Source organism: Procambarus clarkii, chromosome 68 (assembly GCF_040958095.1).
Source record: "Procambarus clarkii isolate CNS0578487 chromosome 68, FALCON_Pclarkii_2.0, whole genome shotgun sequence".
In the NCBI taxonomy this organism is placed as follows: Eukaryota; Metazoa; Arthropoda; class Malacostraca; order Decapoda; family Cambaridae; genus Procambarus; species Procambarus clarkii.
The window spans coordinates 11,380,360-11,395,631 of record NC_091217.1 but is presented as its reverse complement, the minus strand read 5'-3'; the positions used below and the strand labels follow the sequence as shown (position 1 = coordinate 11,395,631).

At 41.8% G+C, this 15,272-nt stretch overlaps 1 protein-coding gene across 7 annotated transcripts in view; it reads right to left on the bottom strand.

The window, feature by feature from the left end:
• Window positions 1-15,272, bottom strand: part of sei (seizure) — a 1,036,232-nt gene that overhangs the window by 25,232 nt on the left and 995,728 nt on the right. For all 7 annotated transcript variants that reach the window (XM_069310832.1, XM_069310834.1, XM_069310833.1 and 4 more), the window contains one exon: window positions 7,412-7,622. In XM_069310832.1, coding sequence (XP_069166933.1) covers window positions 7,412-7,622 — 211 coding nt within the window. The remainder of the gene's footprint in view (window positions 1-7,411; window positions 7,623-15,272) is intronic.

Genomic DNA, 15,272 nt, shown 5'->3' with positions numbered 1-15,272 from the left:
TCAGGGCAGCATACTTGGCCCTCTCCTCTTTCTCATCTACATTAATGACCTTCCAAATGCCTCCCAACACCTCAAACCAATTCTATTTGCTGACGACACAACCTACATTTACTCCAGTCCTGACCCCCTTGCTCTAAATGCCACAGTAAATACTGAGCTAAAGAAAGTCCATCTTTGGCTAACTGCCAACAAACTCACCCTTAACATTGACAAAATGTTCTATATTCTGTTTGGCAATAAATCCTCTAATCAAATAAATCTCAAAATAAACAATACCCAAATTTGTAACAAATTAGATGGCAAGTTAATTGGCATTCTCATTGCCCACAAGCTGAATTTCCAGGGACACATTCTAAATATATCAAAAAAAGTTTCAAAAACTGTTGGCATTCTTTCTAAGATCAGATATTATGTACCCCGCCCTGCCCTGGTGACTCTCTATTACTCCCTCATCTATCCATATCTCAACTATGGTATTTGTGCTTGGGGTTCTACTACCCAAAATCATTTACTACTCTAATTACTCAACACAAAGCTGCTATTAGAACAATATCCAACTCTGGCCCCAGACATCACTCTGTACCCCTATTCAAATCTCTGAATATGTTAGATATTAAGTCACTGCACATTCTCTCATGTGTATTATACATCTATAAAACGCTGAACTGTAATGCCAATCCTGACCTCAAAAGATTCATTGAAGGTTGTAACAGAACCCATGAGCAGCACACCAGAAATAAATACAGTTTTGATATTCCTAGAGTACGACTTAATCAAACTAGAAATGCTCTTCAAATCAAGGGACCCAGAATGTGGAATGACCTTCCCAACCATGTTAAAGACTGTACCTCTCTCAACCAGTTTAAGATAAAAATGAAGCACTACCTAATAAATTCCCTGTAACCTACCTTACCCCTCTGTTGTCAACCCATGTCTGTTTTTTTTTTTCAAAACAACGCTGTTTGAATGTAATTGTCTGTAATAATTTGTAATTGTATTTGTGCTGCTTTTTCAGACATGTTCCCCCCTCTTTTACCTCTATTTTTATTTGTTCTCAACACATTTTATTCTTTATACCCATTAGTATTAAGCTTTAGTCATTAATGTTTTTCCTGCCCGAAACGCTTTGCGTAATAGTGGCTTTAGGCATTGTATGTACTAGCTCTAATCTATTAATCCAACAAACTTTGTAAAATCTCTTGTATGTATGTACCTTACCTAAATAAACATTTATTTATTTATTTATTTATTAAGTTGGATGGCAAGGAATTACCCTGCCAAGCACCTCCACAGCCCCCCCCCCCTAAGAGCCAAGTAAAAAGCTGCTCAAAGAGGCACAGGTATTCTTGACAGAAACCCCAGGAGGAAACCCCCCTAATAATAAGGCCAGGAGGGCTGGCCTTATTATTAGGTTTCAAAGGAAGGAGGGCTGGCCTTATTATTAGGTTTCAAAGGAAGAAGGGCTGGCCTTATTATTAGGTTTCAAAGAAAGAAGGGATGGCCTTATTTTTAGGTTTCAAAGGAAGGAGGGTTGGCCATATTATTAGGTTTCAAAGGAATGAGGGCTGGCCTTATTATTAGATTTCAAAGGAAGGAGGGCTGGCCTTATTATTAGATTTCAAAGGAAGGAAGACTGGCCTTATTATTGTGTCCTTTATGTTAATTACTGTTTTTGTTTTATGACTAAGCATAAAGTAGCACCCATAAGCCTGAGCAAGACCAGTAGGCTCAACTGCCTCTGGGCATCAATTGGAAGAGGCAACCCCCAGAACTGACTAATCTACATACTGAACTAAAACCCCACCCCCGGCTTTTAAACTTTTATATGCTTTGGGAGCAGAAGTAAGGGAGGGGAAAGCAAGAAGGAGCGAATAATGCCCAAAGGTGAAGGAAGAGGAGGCACGAACAGAACCAAGGAAGAAAAACCCAACACCACCAGTTCCAGGACCCTAACACCAACTAGAGTAGCTCAAGGGCATCCGATCTAACACAAAACCCCAACCGCTGCCAACTGAGAACCAAAGATGGAGGCATTCGCTGCCTGAAAAGCCTGAACCACAGCAGGTGAGTCAAAAGGAGAGTAACATGATAGAAACCAATCCCCCATGACTCAGGGTTAAAGGTGTCACAGACCCAACAGGCAGCAACAGAAGAAAACAGATCGAGCATCCCCATGTGCCATAGACGATGAGCAATCTTGAAACTCACTCAAATCGAGAGCAGGGACATTTGAACACCACTACTTAAACCAAACCCACAGGGGTTTTCCAGGGACTGCAATGAATTATCCTGTAGGTATGCCCAGGCACCGGGAGCCCCATGCCAGTAACAGACAGTATGAGTTTTCGATCTGGAAGATCCTGTGTAATGAATTTACTCAGTTTCTATCATCGAGCTACAGAGATTTTACAGGAAAGAGATGGTTGGGTTGACTGCATCTATCTGGACTTGGACCTAAAATGACTTTCAACAGAGTTCCACATAAGAGGTTGCTCTGGAAACTGGAACATACTGGAGGGGGTGACAGGTAAGCTTCTAACATCGATGAAAAATTTTCATCGAAAAATGAGGGCAGTAATCAGAGGCAATGTATCAGATTGGAGAAATGTTACAAGTGGAGTACCACAGGGTTCAGTTTTTGGCCCGGTAATGTTCATTGTCTACATAAACGATATACCAGTGGGAATACAGAATTACATGAACATGTTTGCTGATGATGCTAAGATAATAGGGAAGGTAAGAAACGTAGATGATTGCCATACCCTTCAAGAAGACCTGGACAAAATAAGTATATGTAGCAACACTTGGCAAATGGAATTTAATGTGAATAAATGCCATGTTATGGAATGTGGAATAGGGGGGGCATAGACCCCATACAACCTATAAATTATGTGAGAAATCTTTAAAGAATTCTGATAAAGAAAGAGATCTAGGCGTATTTCTAGACAGAAGACTATCACCTGAGGACCACATTAAGAACATTGTGTGAGGAGCCTATGCTACACTTTCTAACTTCAGAATTGCTTTTAAATACATGGATGGAGAAATACTAAAGAAATTGTTCATAACTTTTATTAGACAAAAGCTGGAATATGCAGCGGTTGTATCTTATGTATGCCCATATCTTAAGAAGCACATCAACAAACTGGAAAAGGTGCAACGACATGCCACTAAGTGGCTCCCAGAACTGAAGGACAAGAGCTACGAGAAGAGGTTAGAGGCATTAAATATGCAAAAACTAGAAGATAGAAGATAAAGAGGCGATATGATCACTACGTTCAAAATAATAACAGGAATCGATAAAATTGATAGGGAAGAATTCCTGAGACCTAGAACTTCAAGACCAAGAGGTCATAGATATAAACTAACGAAACAAAGCTGCCGGAGAAATTTACGAAAATTCACTTTTGTAAACAGAGTTATAGACAGTTGGAACAAGTTAAATGAGAAGGTGGTGGAGGCCAAAACCATCAGTAATTTCAAAACATTATATGACAAAGAGTGCTGGCAAGACGGGACACCACAAGCATAGCTCTCATCCTGTAACTACACTTAGGTAATTACAGTGTCAAAGTCTAGCCAGCCTACGGTCAATCCTCAAGTCCATGATAGTCGTAAGTAAACCGCCTTGGTTCAATTTTATCCAACATGTTCTGGGCTGATATTCAGGATCTGGGTTTTAGATTTTAACAGGGTCCTCTACTTGTGGTCCAGTATTTGGTTAACCCCTTAACTGCTCGGCTTCCAAATATGACACCCTTCCCCAGTGCGCAGGAAATAAATTCTCTGGAAAAAATTCTTTTGTTTTTTTAAGTGTCAAAAACCCTTCCCTCAGTATGGGTATGTCAAAAAAATTTCGACATTGTACGTACTTTGGCTGCTATAGGGTCCGTAAGTTGGCGCATGACGTCATCATTCCCCGTTCGCCCGTGACGTACGCTCCCAAGGCTAGTAGGGCACCCGAGGCGTGGCATGCGAGTTACCGCGAATATATTTTTCATTTTTTGCGCACAGTTCCAAATACATTTTATTTGTTTTTACGTGCTAATCCTATGTATAATGAACACGTACACTATATTATGGCAGTAAAACATCCGTACTGTCCGAAGACAGTGTGTTACGTGCATGACACTTGTGTGCACATATGTTGCACATATTTTCCATGTATCATGCTAATTTATGTATGTATACAATCTATTTACACACTATACACTGTCACACAGTATATACATTCACCATCAACACACACAGAACTCCTCGAGTGTGAGTAGCCACACCCAGCCAGCCAGTCCTCACTTATTCCTCCAACATCGTACTCGCCATCACCGCTCCTCCCTCCATACTGTTATTCACACCAATGTTTCAGGTTCATTTATGTATATTTACAACACATTTACACACTATGCTGTCACACACCATAAACACACTCAGAACTCTGCGAGTGTGAGCTGCCACACCCATCCAGCCAGTCCTCCCTTTCTCCTCCAACATCGTACTCGCCATCACCCCTCCTCCCACCATACTCTTACTGTTTTTATTACACTATTTACATATGTTATGTATACCTATCTACATGTTTTATTCACCAGAACTATGCAAGTAAGCCGGTATTGTGTCCAAACAGTATAGTTGCCACCATACACTGCATGAGAAATCACACAGCAGACAGCAGACGACGCTACAATTACGACGTCACCTCCCTCACCAAAATAGCTCCTCTCAACATACTCCTGTTGCTGGTATTACACTATATACACACACTGTATATACCAATGTACATGTGTGTTCCCCATAGCGAACCACTAAGTTAGTATGGTGAGCAAAACAAGAGTGGGTGCCACACACACACAGTGAGGCTACTTAAATTCTCTCCCTCCCTCCCTCCCTCACCAAAATTCCTCCTTCCACAATACTACGCACAATGCTAATTATAACCACAATCCTGTTATTATCACAATCCTGGTCACTAATTCCTGTAAATGAATAACTGACCACACGTTTATTTTGAAAAGGAACCTAAGAAGTCATTTAACACTATCAGTCACTCTGGACCGGACTCGCGTCCATTATTTTTCTCCCGAGTCCTAACTTTGGATCGGACTTGCGTCCACTACAAAAATATTTGTATAAAATTCATTTTTTATCCAATCAACCTCGGGATAGTATCATAATAAGCGCCTTTAGAATGCGCACAATTTGATACCAAAATGAAAGATGCAACATGAAACTTGATGTCCGAACACTTATATGATTATAAATAGGTTTTTGGTCAAAATTTTAAAATATTTGTTAAAATTCCAGTTATTGCTCTATTATTATGGGACTATTTTTAAAATACGCGCCTTTTTATTGCAAACAACTTGGTACCAAAATGAAAGACGTAACACGAAAATTTATGTAATCAAACTGAATGAGTATACACATTAGGTTGCAGTATACAAATTGGTGCTCGTTCACGGGTAACTTTAGGCTTTTCTGCGGGGAGGCACTCCAGGCTTTTGTACAGTATATTCAAACACATCCGTAGGGAATTTAATTGCGAACACAATGATACCAAAACGAGCGACGTAGCATGAGAATTGTGGTGAGAAAAATGGAACGAGTATGCACATTTTACTGATTTTGTGCACTCACGGGTAACTTTTGCCGACTTTAGGCTTTGCTGTTTAGAGTCATGCCAGGCTTTTGGACATTATATTTATACACACCTGTAGGGAATTTAATTGCGAACACAATGATACCAAAACGAACGATGTAGCACCAGAATTAAGGTGAGAAAACTGAGACGAGTATACACATTTAGGCGTCGCCGCACGCTCGCCCGCATCATTGAGGCCATGACGTCAAAGTCTGTGGCGCGCTCGTGGGGTGCGTGATAGTGTTAAAGATTCCTAGATGGACGAAATAATGCAGTGGTGCTGTGGCTAGTGCTGTGAACATTGTGAACAGCATTGAATCACTGATATTTGAACATTGTACCCAGTCATTATCACACTCAGGCTCTTCTATAATACTATCATGGCTATATAATACAAGTTATATATATATTTTGACATTATTAGGCAATGCTGTGGTCACACGCTGAACAGCAGTGCTGTGCGCTCATGCTGTGAGTGCCAGCCTTAGTTGGTCACTCACTACTGAGGCTCACACACCCGGGAATGTGGACCACGATTTTTTTTAAAGATGGCGTCTGTTTACAAGAGCCCTGAGGAAGCTGATATGAACCCCATGTAGCCAAGGGAGTTTTGAAGGTTATGTGAAAAATAAAAATGCCCAGAGGCCCGTTGCACAAACCAGACGTGGGCCTGCAGGCGCATTGCGCAGTTTAAGGGTTAATGTTCCTGGTCCCAGTTAGTCTTATCTTGCTTTGGACCATGTGTCCTGGCCTTGTTTCCTCTTTCATCTAAGTGCCTGCCACCTCTGCTCCTCCCTGGTAAGAAACTTGTCTTTTCCACAGTTAGTTTGCTTCCTCCAGAAACCCAGCAATGATTGTAATGAATTGCCTCTTCCTGGTAGAGCCCCAGTAGCTTACTGCCTCTCTCCCTCCCATGTTCATTGGTTCATCAATGAGTTGTTCATTAGCTTGTGAGCTAACCTTGAGAGCCAGCTGTTGTTGAGGCTGGGTCACCTGGTGGTAGCTCTATGAATTAACAAATTCATTTGGTTGTCACTTACTCCACATTATTAATAAATTTGTACCTATTTACGTGTATTACATTTCATGATCATATAAATGAGGTTAATCAATATTATACTTAATCTCATATTTTATTCATCGGGATAGTTCGAGTGATTCTATTATTCCAAGTGATTCGTTTGCAGAGATGTTTAGCTGTTCGAGGCGTCCATTTCTGTGAATCCTTAAGTTATATGTAATACTTTGTTAACTTTCTGGATGCTTTCCTAGTGGAGTGGCAGATCGACACTTGCTCCTTTTGTCTCTGTGAGGAAGGAGCCAAGATCTGGCTCTGGTCCATATTAGGCTAAACAAGAACTCTCATGACTGATTTAACAAATTAGTATGAAGCAATCTCAGTGTGATAGCTTCAAGGAGCCACCAAGGTTCTACGGGAAAGAGGCGTTCCATTACATTCAACACTAGGTTTTTGGAATATCACGGTTCTTCAAAATATGAAAACTTAGTCACATGCAAAAATCATACTTACTATACATAAATTAATAAACTTATTAAATTATAAGACTGACCTTCGGATCCAATGTGTCTGAAAATTTAAAGTGATTTCCACAGTTATACTATTTAAATCAAGAAGATGTATAGTCTATAATAATTTTTAAATTAATACACTGAGTGCACTCACATGGAGATTGCTAAGAAGGACAACCTGCAAAGCAAACTTTAAATATTAATACCCATTTCCATGAGATCATCCTTTGTGAGTTTCTTTACCTGGGTTAAATCTGAGGGCTGGGACTGACTGCGTGGTGGGGATGGCCTAAGGGCATCTGGATCTAAGTCTGGTGTTAAAGGCATGGAGGGGCACTGTCTAGTGGAAACTCCTGCACCTCCTCGACCTGGCCCACTGGTAGCTCCGAGGGACCCGCTTACTTCCCGAAAGTCAAGGCCTTGATGTGTGGAATGACCTAACAAGTCCTCTACCCTGGAAAACACAATACCAAAAAGTAAATTTTTCAATCTTTTAAAATATTAGAGTGTAAAACAAGCATTGAGTGTAAATAAACACCAATTTTAAGTTGAGCCCAATGGCTTCCTGAAGCTACCACATCTCCAATGTAGGCACCATTTACTAGGTGTCATCAGTCGATGAGTTCTCTGACCTACAGGTGACCCAGCACCAGAAACTTGTGCCCTCAAAGAGGTGTAGGGAGCTGTGGGAGTTATTCATTTATGCCTTCGTAAATTTATGGCCTCTGTAAAGAAGTTCAGAATGTTCCCACACTGGTGTCCTCATATCCCTCAGGGAATAGGGTCTCACATACCAGGGGTAAAGTCTGCTCCAGTATCTCTCAACATCTTCACTGGAATGGGGTCGGCCCCTTTTATTTTCACAGTACCTTCACAAATAAAAGGATGGATCTTTCCTCCCTTTCTAGTGGAGATCCGCTTAAAACATCCCTGGCTCCTTGGTCGTCCATTCTGACCAGTGCCACATTTCCGCGTTGCCTGGGGCGACCACACTCACGTGCGAAGTGTCCGCGCCCGCCTCGATTAAAACATCTGACTCTCCTGGGAGGCGACTCTCCACCTGTCACTTGGGCAACGCTTCCGGAAACCGCCATCCCCTGGGTCCTCTTTGCGCCCGGGTCGTTGTCTCCCTGGCAGCGTTCCTCACTCCAGCACCAGTCCCGGTGTTCCCCCCTTGGAGTCTCCTCACCGGTTCCCCTGAACTCTTGGACCGACTCACCTCACTGTGTAAACTACTCTTGGGAGAGTCTCTGCCCGTCCTCGCTCCTCCTGAACTCGAGAAGTTCCCCCCAAACCTTGATTGAGGCGAGTGCCTAGGCGGTCCCTCCTTCCCGAGATGTAGTGCCTCTTCCAGCAGGTTGGCTCTGTCTGCAGCAGCCTTAAGTTCTCTAATACCTGCCTCCTTGATCCTGACCCTTAGCTCTGGATGGAGCATTGACATGAATCTTTCCATCACCATCAACTGCTTCAGCTCCTCTATAGTCTCCACCTCTTCAGCCTTCAGCCAACGCAGGAACCTGCACTCCACGTCCCGAGCAGTTTCAGCATATGACCCTCCGGAAGCTCTTGTGCACTCATGGAAGCGTTTCCTGTAAACCTCCAGGGTTAGTTGATACAATTGGAGCACAGCTTTTTTGATCATGTTGTAAACGGCGCATTTCTCAAGGTCCAACATATTATAAGCTTCCCTGGCCTCGCCAGTCAACCTACTCTGCACTAACGCAGCCCAATCCTCTTCCGGCCATTCCTTCAATGTCGCTATCCTCTCAAAATGGTCGAAGAAAGGTTCGGCCTCTAGAGGGTCAAAGGTTGGTAGGTCGCGTTCCCGGACCTTGGGGTCATCCCGCCGAGCAGACACCGAGGGCAGTCCGCACTCCACCCGACGCATCTCAACCTCCTTCTTCGCTTTTATTTCTTCCTGCCATAGTTGTCTTTCTCCTTCCTCTCATTGCAGTTGGGCTTCACGCTCCTCACGCTTCAGCTGAGCCTCACGCTCCTCCCGCTTCAGCTGAGCTTCGCGCTCCTCCCGCTTCATCTGGGCTTCGCGCTCACACTCCTCTCACTCCAGTTGGGCTTCATGCTCCTCTCGCTTCAGCTGAGCTTCGCGCTCCTCCCGCTTCAGCTGGGCTTTGTGCTCATGCTCCTCTCGCTCAAGCCGAGCTTTGCGCTCCTCACGCTTCAGCTGAGCTTCAAGAGCATTTTCATTATCTCCAGCTTTATGCTTCTCTTGCTACTACCGCTGGATCCCCTACTGCTACCTTCGTCGCTCTGGTTCCCACCAACACTTAATGGGGTGGAGTCTAATGGGGTCAGCTGATTTCATATCCTAAGTGTAATTACCTAAGTGTAGTTACAGGATGAGAGCTACGCTTGTGGTGTCCTGTCTCTCCCAGCACACTATGTCATACAATGCTTTGAAATTACTGACGGTTTTGGCCTCCACTACCCTCTCACTTAACTTGTTCCAACCGTCTACCACTCTGTTTACAAAAGTGAATTTTCGTATTTTTCTCCGGCAGCTTTGTTTCGTTAGTTTAAATCTATGACCTCTTGTTCTTGAAGTTCCCGGTCTCGGGAACTCTTCCCTATCAATTTTATCAATTCCTGTTACAATTTTGAACGTAGTGATCATATCGCCTCTTTTTCTTCTGTCTTCTAGTTTTTGCTTATTTAACCCTTCCACTGCTCAGGGGTCCTGAGGACATTTACACCCCTGTGCAGAAGAAAAAAAAATACTAAAAAATTATTTTGTCTTCTTAAAATGTTAATTTGTGTTCCCTGAGCACGGGAAAAATAAAAAAAAATCGTAGGCGACATATTTTGGGCACAATTGACCAAGGAAGTCTGGCAAAAAGGGGGCGTTGACAGAGCGGTCATCAGAGCCGGTCAGCGTCACCCACGCAGACAGATGGGAGTTGCCACAAAGATATTATCACTTAACCCTTAACATGCTCGGGGTATAATATCCTTTCTTCCCCACAGGCGCATGTACAGTATCCACTCAATTTAACAGCCTATATGGGGCTGAGCCCTAGTCGTTATTTACGGAGCTCCGTTATTTCCGAAGTTAAGTCGGGTCGGGTAATTTTTCAAGTAACATTCAGGTAGGATATATTTTATACTGTATAACTAAAATTAAATAAAGTTCATTGTGTAATTGCATTCCAATTTAGTGCACGGCCGACGATTAAGCCAGTTGCTGGCTGCTGCATGGATGATGTGTGAACACGGTCTGATCAAGCCCAGATGGGTGGGAAAAAATTGATTCATTCCTTTGTATTGAAAAATATTTCATGTATCAATCAGTGAGTTAATATTGTCTTAATAAAATTTTAGAGATGTGTTTTGATTTACCCTGAACAGTGCAGGTAATGTATTTTTAATGTTACGACACAGGCTGTGGCGGCCATGCCATAACAATGGCGATCGAGCCTTGTCACTGAGAGCTAGCCAAGACGAAATATTTTGAGCTCACCTTTTCTCTGCTGATGATAGAATATACATTTGCAGAGACTAATATGTAGCTTTTGTTGAAAAAAAACAATTAATATCTTGAAATACTATAATGAAATTGGTAAATTGACTTACTTTTAATGAAGCTGAAGATTACGAAGCTGTGATGATTACATCATCCTCTGCAGCGCTTGTTTTATATTGTTTATATTGTATACAGGGTACATACTGTATGTACAGTACACTTATTTTCAGGCACTCACTTCACACAACAGCTAACCTTACTACTAATTCACATGAGTTCTAATTCTACTTCACTATTGACAATTATGTTGAATGTTAAACTCTGCTGCTGCTCGTGCATGAGAATATCCTTTATCAAGTTTCTTAATTAACTCCAGCTTCTGTGCAACCGTCAGGCGCTTCCTTTGGGTAACTTTTGGCATTTTGTAAATTAAAAAGATCACAATTACAGTACAGTAATATCCTTCACAATTGAAGCTAGCCGCGCGAGTTCACGGTAAACAATGGGAACACATGGCCCGGCGGAGTACATACTAGGTCCGTGGGAAAAAAAATACCTAGTGCCTATACATACTATAAAAAGTATTTAATAAGAAAACAAAGACTTTTGCTTAATAAAAACTGTTTCAAAATATTTTATTAATAATAATTTACAATTTTCTTCATTAAAGTGAATCATTTTAAAAGAAAATTAAGATGTAATATATGACTCTGGACGATCCAGGTCGGTGGCGGCCTGGTCGCCATGTGAGGGGACGCTGATGCCACAACAAACCCAATACAGACCGTCGGCAATATCGACCGCAGACCGGTATAGCAGGCTCCAGATACTGGGCTCCCAAACCGGTCGTTAATACCGGCAGATCGGTATAAAAGAGGCCGTTAAATTGAGTGGATACTGTAATTTAAAAAAAAAAAATTATTTTTTCTTCCTAACCTGTTAATTTGTGTTCACTGATCACGGGAAAAATAATAATAAAATCGTAAGTGGCATATATTGCCCGCTATAGGGCAGGGAAGTCTGGCAAATTATAGGCGCTGACTCGGCGTGCGTCCCAGGCGGTCTGTTGCTCGCCAGCTGTCAGGCCGGAGTTGCCACAAAGAGATAATTACCTAATTATTTCAATGTCTCTGATTTTTCATAGTTTTTTTGCTGTAATATTATTCAATAGTGTGTAGTTTGATATATTTATATAATAAAATGAGTGAATCATTGCTTTACTCAAAAATATGGTGTGCATATTGTTGATTCAATTATGTTCATCAATTAGTGAACAAATACTTTGTCGGTTATTACACTATATGAACAGGTTATATATAAGTATCTGCATGTTTTGTTCACTATAACGAACCACTAAGTAGCTATTATGAGTCAAAAAGTAACGAGGAGTGACCGCCGTGTACCAACCAGCCACTCCCGCCCTCCCTCAAGTCATCTGACTCGCCCACATTCTCCTCCCACAATACTGTTTTTGCTATAATTCACTATATACAGACGTTATATATAAGTATCTACATGTTTTGTTCACCATAACTGTACATCTAAGCTTGTATGGTGAGTAAAGGCACAAAGACGTAGGACCTCACACAGTCAGCTGATGGCTGCCACCCTCAAGGCCAGACGCACTAATATTTCTCCTCCAACAATACTGTGTGGTGTTATTACGCTATATACACACATTATATATAAATATCTACCTGTTTTATTCACCATACTTGTACAAATAAACTGGTATGGTGCCCAAAGACCATCGTGGTAACCAGTAAACAACACCGTCGTCTGCACGGTGGCGTCGTGCAGACGATGCCACCGCCCTCACCAAAATGGCGGCTCCAAACCTTCTCTTGCTGTTTATACCCTCTATACACACGTTATATATAAGTATCTACATTTGTGTTCACCATAGCAAACCACTAAGCTGGTATGGTGAGTGCAGTCAATAAAAGGTGGCCACACACAGTCAGAAGACATTGCCACCACCCTCCCTCTCACAGCATTACTCCTCCCTCCATGGCGCACAGCGCTAAATATCACCACAATCCTGCTATTATCAGAACCCTGGTCAGTTTTATCACAATCAGGGGTCTTTTGTAATAATATCATTGCTACATAATAGCATAAACAAGTATATTATGGCATTTTTAGGCGATGCTGTGGTCACAAGGTGAACAGCAGTGCTGTTAGCTCATGCTGCGTGCATCAGGCTTGGTTGCTCACTCAATACTGAGGGCAATAACACCCGGGAGTTTGGCCCACAATATTTTTTTAAAATGGCGTCTGTTTACAAGAGCCCTGATGAAGGTGTGGTGAACCCCGTGTATCCGCGGGCTGTTTAAATCTTGCGTAGTACTCCAACACGTCATATGACGTGATGCGCAGTTGACTGGAACAACGTCCAACACGTCTTATGACGTGATGCGCACTTTAATGGTTAATTATTTCTATGTCTCTGATTGATTTTTTCTTAGTTTTTTTGCAGTAATATTATTCAATAGTGTGTATTGTAATATATTTATATAATAAAAGTGGTGAATAATCGCTATACTCAAAAGTATAGTGTGCATATTAGTGATTCAATTATTATGTTTATAAAACAATAAACAAATAGTTTTGCTGCTATTACACTCTATACACAGGTTATATATAAGTATCTGCATGTTTTGTTCACCATAACGAACCACTAAGTTGGTATTGAGAGTCGAAAAGCAACGAGGAGTTACCGCCACACACCAGCAATCACTCATTGCCACTCTCTCAACAATGCCTCACTCGCCCACTTTTCCACCATCCTGTTTTATACTTTATTCACAATATACAGACGTTATATATAAGAAACTACATGTTTTGTTCACCACAAGTGTACAACTAAGCAGATATAGTTAGTTTAGGCACTAAGAACCGTCGCTATACACAGTCAGCTATTGGCTGCCTCACTCACTCAAGGCCACATGCACTAAACTTTCTCCCCCAACAATACCGTTTGTGGTGTTATGACACTATATACAGACGTTATATATAAGTATGTATATGTTTTGTTCATCACAACTGTACAGCTAAGCTGATATAGCTAGTTCAGGCACTAAGAGTCGTCGCTATACACACAGCTGGAGGCTACCTCACTCACTCAAGGCCACATGCACTAAACTTTCTCCCCCAACAATACTGTTTCCAGTGTTATTACACTATATACACATATTATATATAAGTATCTACATGTTGTATGCACCGTAACTGTACACCTAAGCTTGTAGAGTGCCCAAAGAGCATAGTGGCCACCCTCTGCACAGCCAGACAAATCGTGCAGACGTCACCTCCGTCACCCAAATGGCTCCTCCCAACATAATCCTTTTGCTGTTACTACACTAATACACACATTATATATAAGTATCTACATTTGTGTTCACCATAGAGAACCACTGAGCTGGTATGGTGAATGCAGACAATAACAGGTGGCCACACAGTCAGTAAACGATGCTATCTCCCTCCGTCTCTCAGCATCACTCGTCCCACAGCATTAATTATTACAACAATCCTGCTATTATCACAACCCTGGTTATTTATAACACAGTCAGGGGTAATCTGTAATATTGTCATCGATAAATATTAGCAATTATATATTTATTTTGACATTTTTCGGCGATGCTGTGGTCACAAGTTGAACAGCAATGCTGTTCGCTCATGCTGCGTGCGCCAGCCTTGGTTGCTCCAACAGTACTCTGCCTCTCACACCTGCGAATATTGCCCACAATTTTTTTTTTTAAATGGCGTCTGTTTACAAGAGCCCTGAGGAAGCTAATGTGAACCCCGTGTAGCCGTGGGCCATTTGAATCAGGCCTGGCACCCTTGGGCGTATATATATGCCATGCGCACGGTGGGACATGTTACTGAGGGCTTATATATACGCCATGCGCAGTTTAAGGGTTAATGCCTCTAACCTCTCCTCGTAGCTCTTGTCCTTCAGTTCTGGGAGCCACTTAGTGGCATGTCGTTGCACCTTTTCTAGTTTGTTGATGTGCTTCTTAAGATATGGGCACCATACAACCGCTGCATATTCCAGCTTTGGTCTAATAAAAGTCGTGAACAATTTCTTTAGTATTTCTCCATCCATGTATTTAAAAGCAATTCTGAGGTTAGAAAGTGTAGCCCTTAACCTCAGAATTGCTTTTAATGTGGTCCTCAGGTGACAGTTTTTTATCTAGAACCACCCCTAGATCCCTTTCTTTGTCAGAATTCTTTAAAGCTTTCTCACATAATTTATAGGTTGTGTGGGGTCTATGTTCTCCAATTCCACATTCTATAACATGGCATTTATTCACATTAAATTCCATTTGCCAAGTGTTGCTCCATATACTTATTTTGTCCATGTCTTCTTGAAGGGCATGACAATCATCTAGGTTTCTTATCTTCCCTATTATCTTAGCATCATCAGCAACATGTTCATGTAATTCTGTATTCCCACTGGTAGATCGTTTATGTAGACAATGAACATTATTGGTGCAAGAACTGAACACTGTGGTACTCCACTCGTGACATTCCTCCAATCCGATACCTTGCCTCTGATTACGGCCCTCATTTTTCTGTCAGTTAGGAAATTTTTCATCCATGTTAGTAGCTTACCTGTCACTC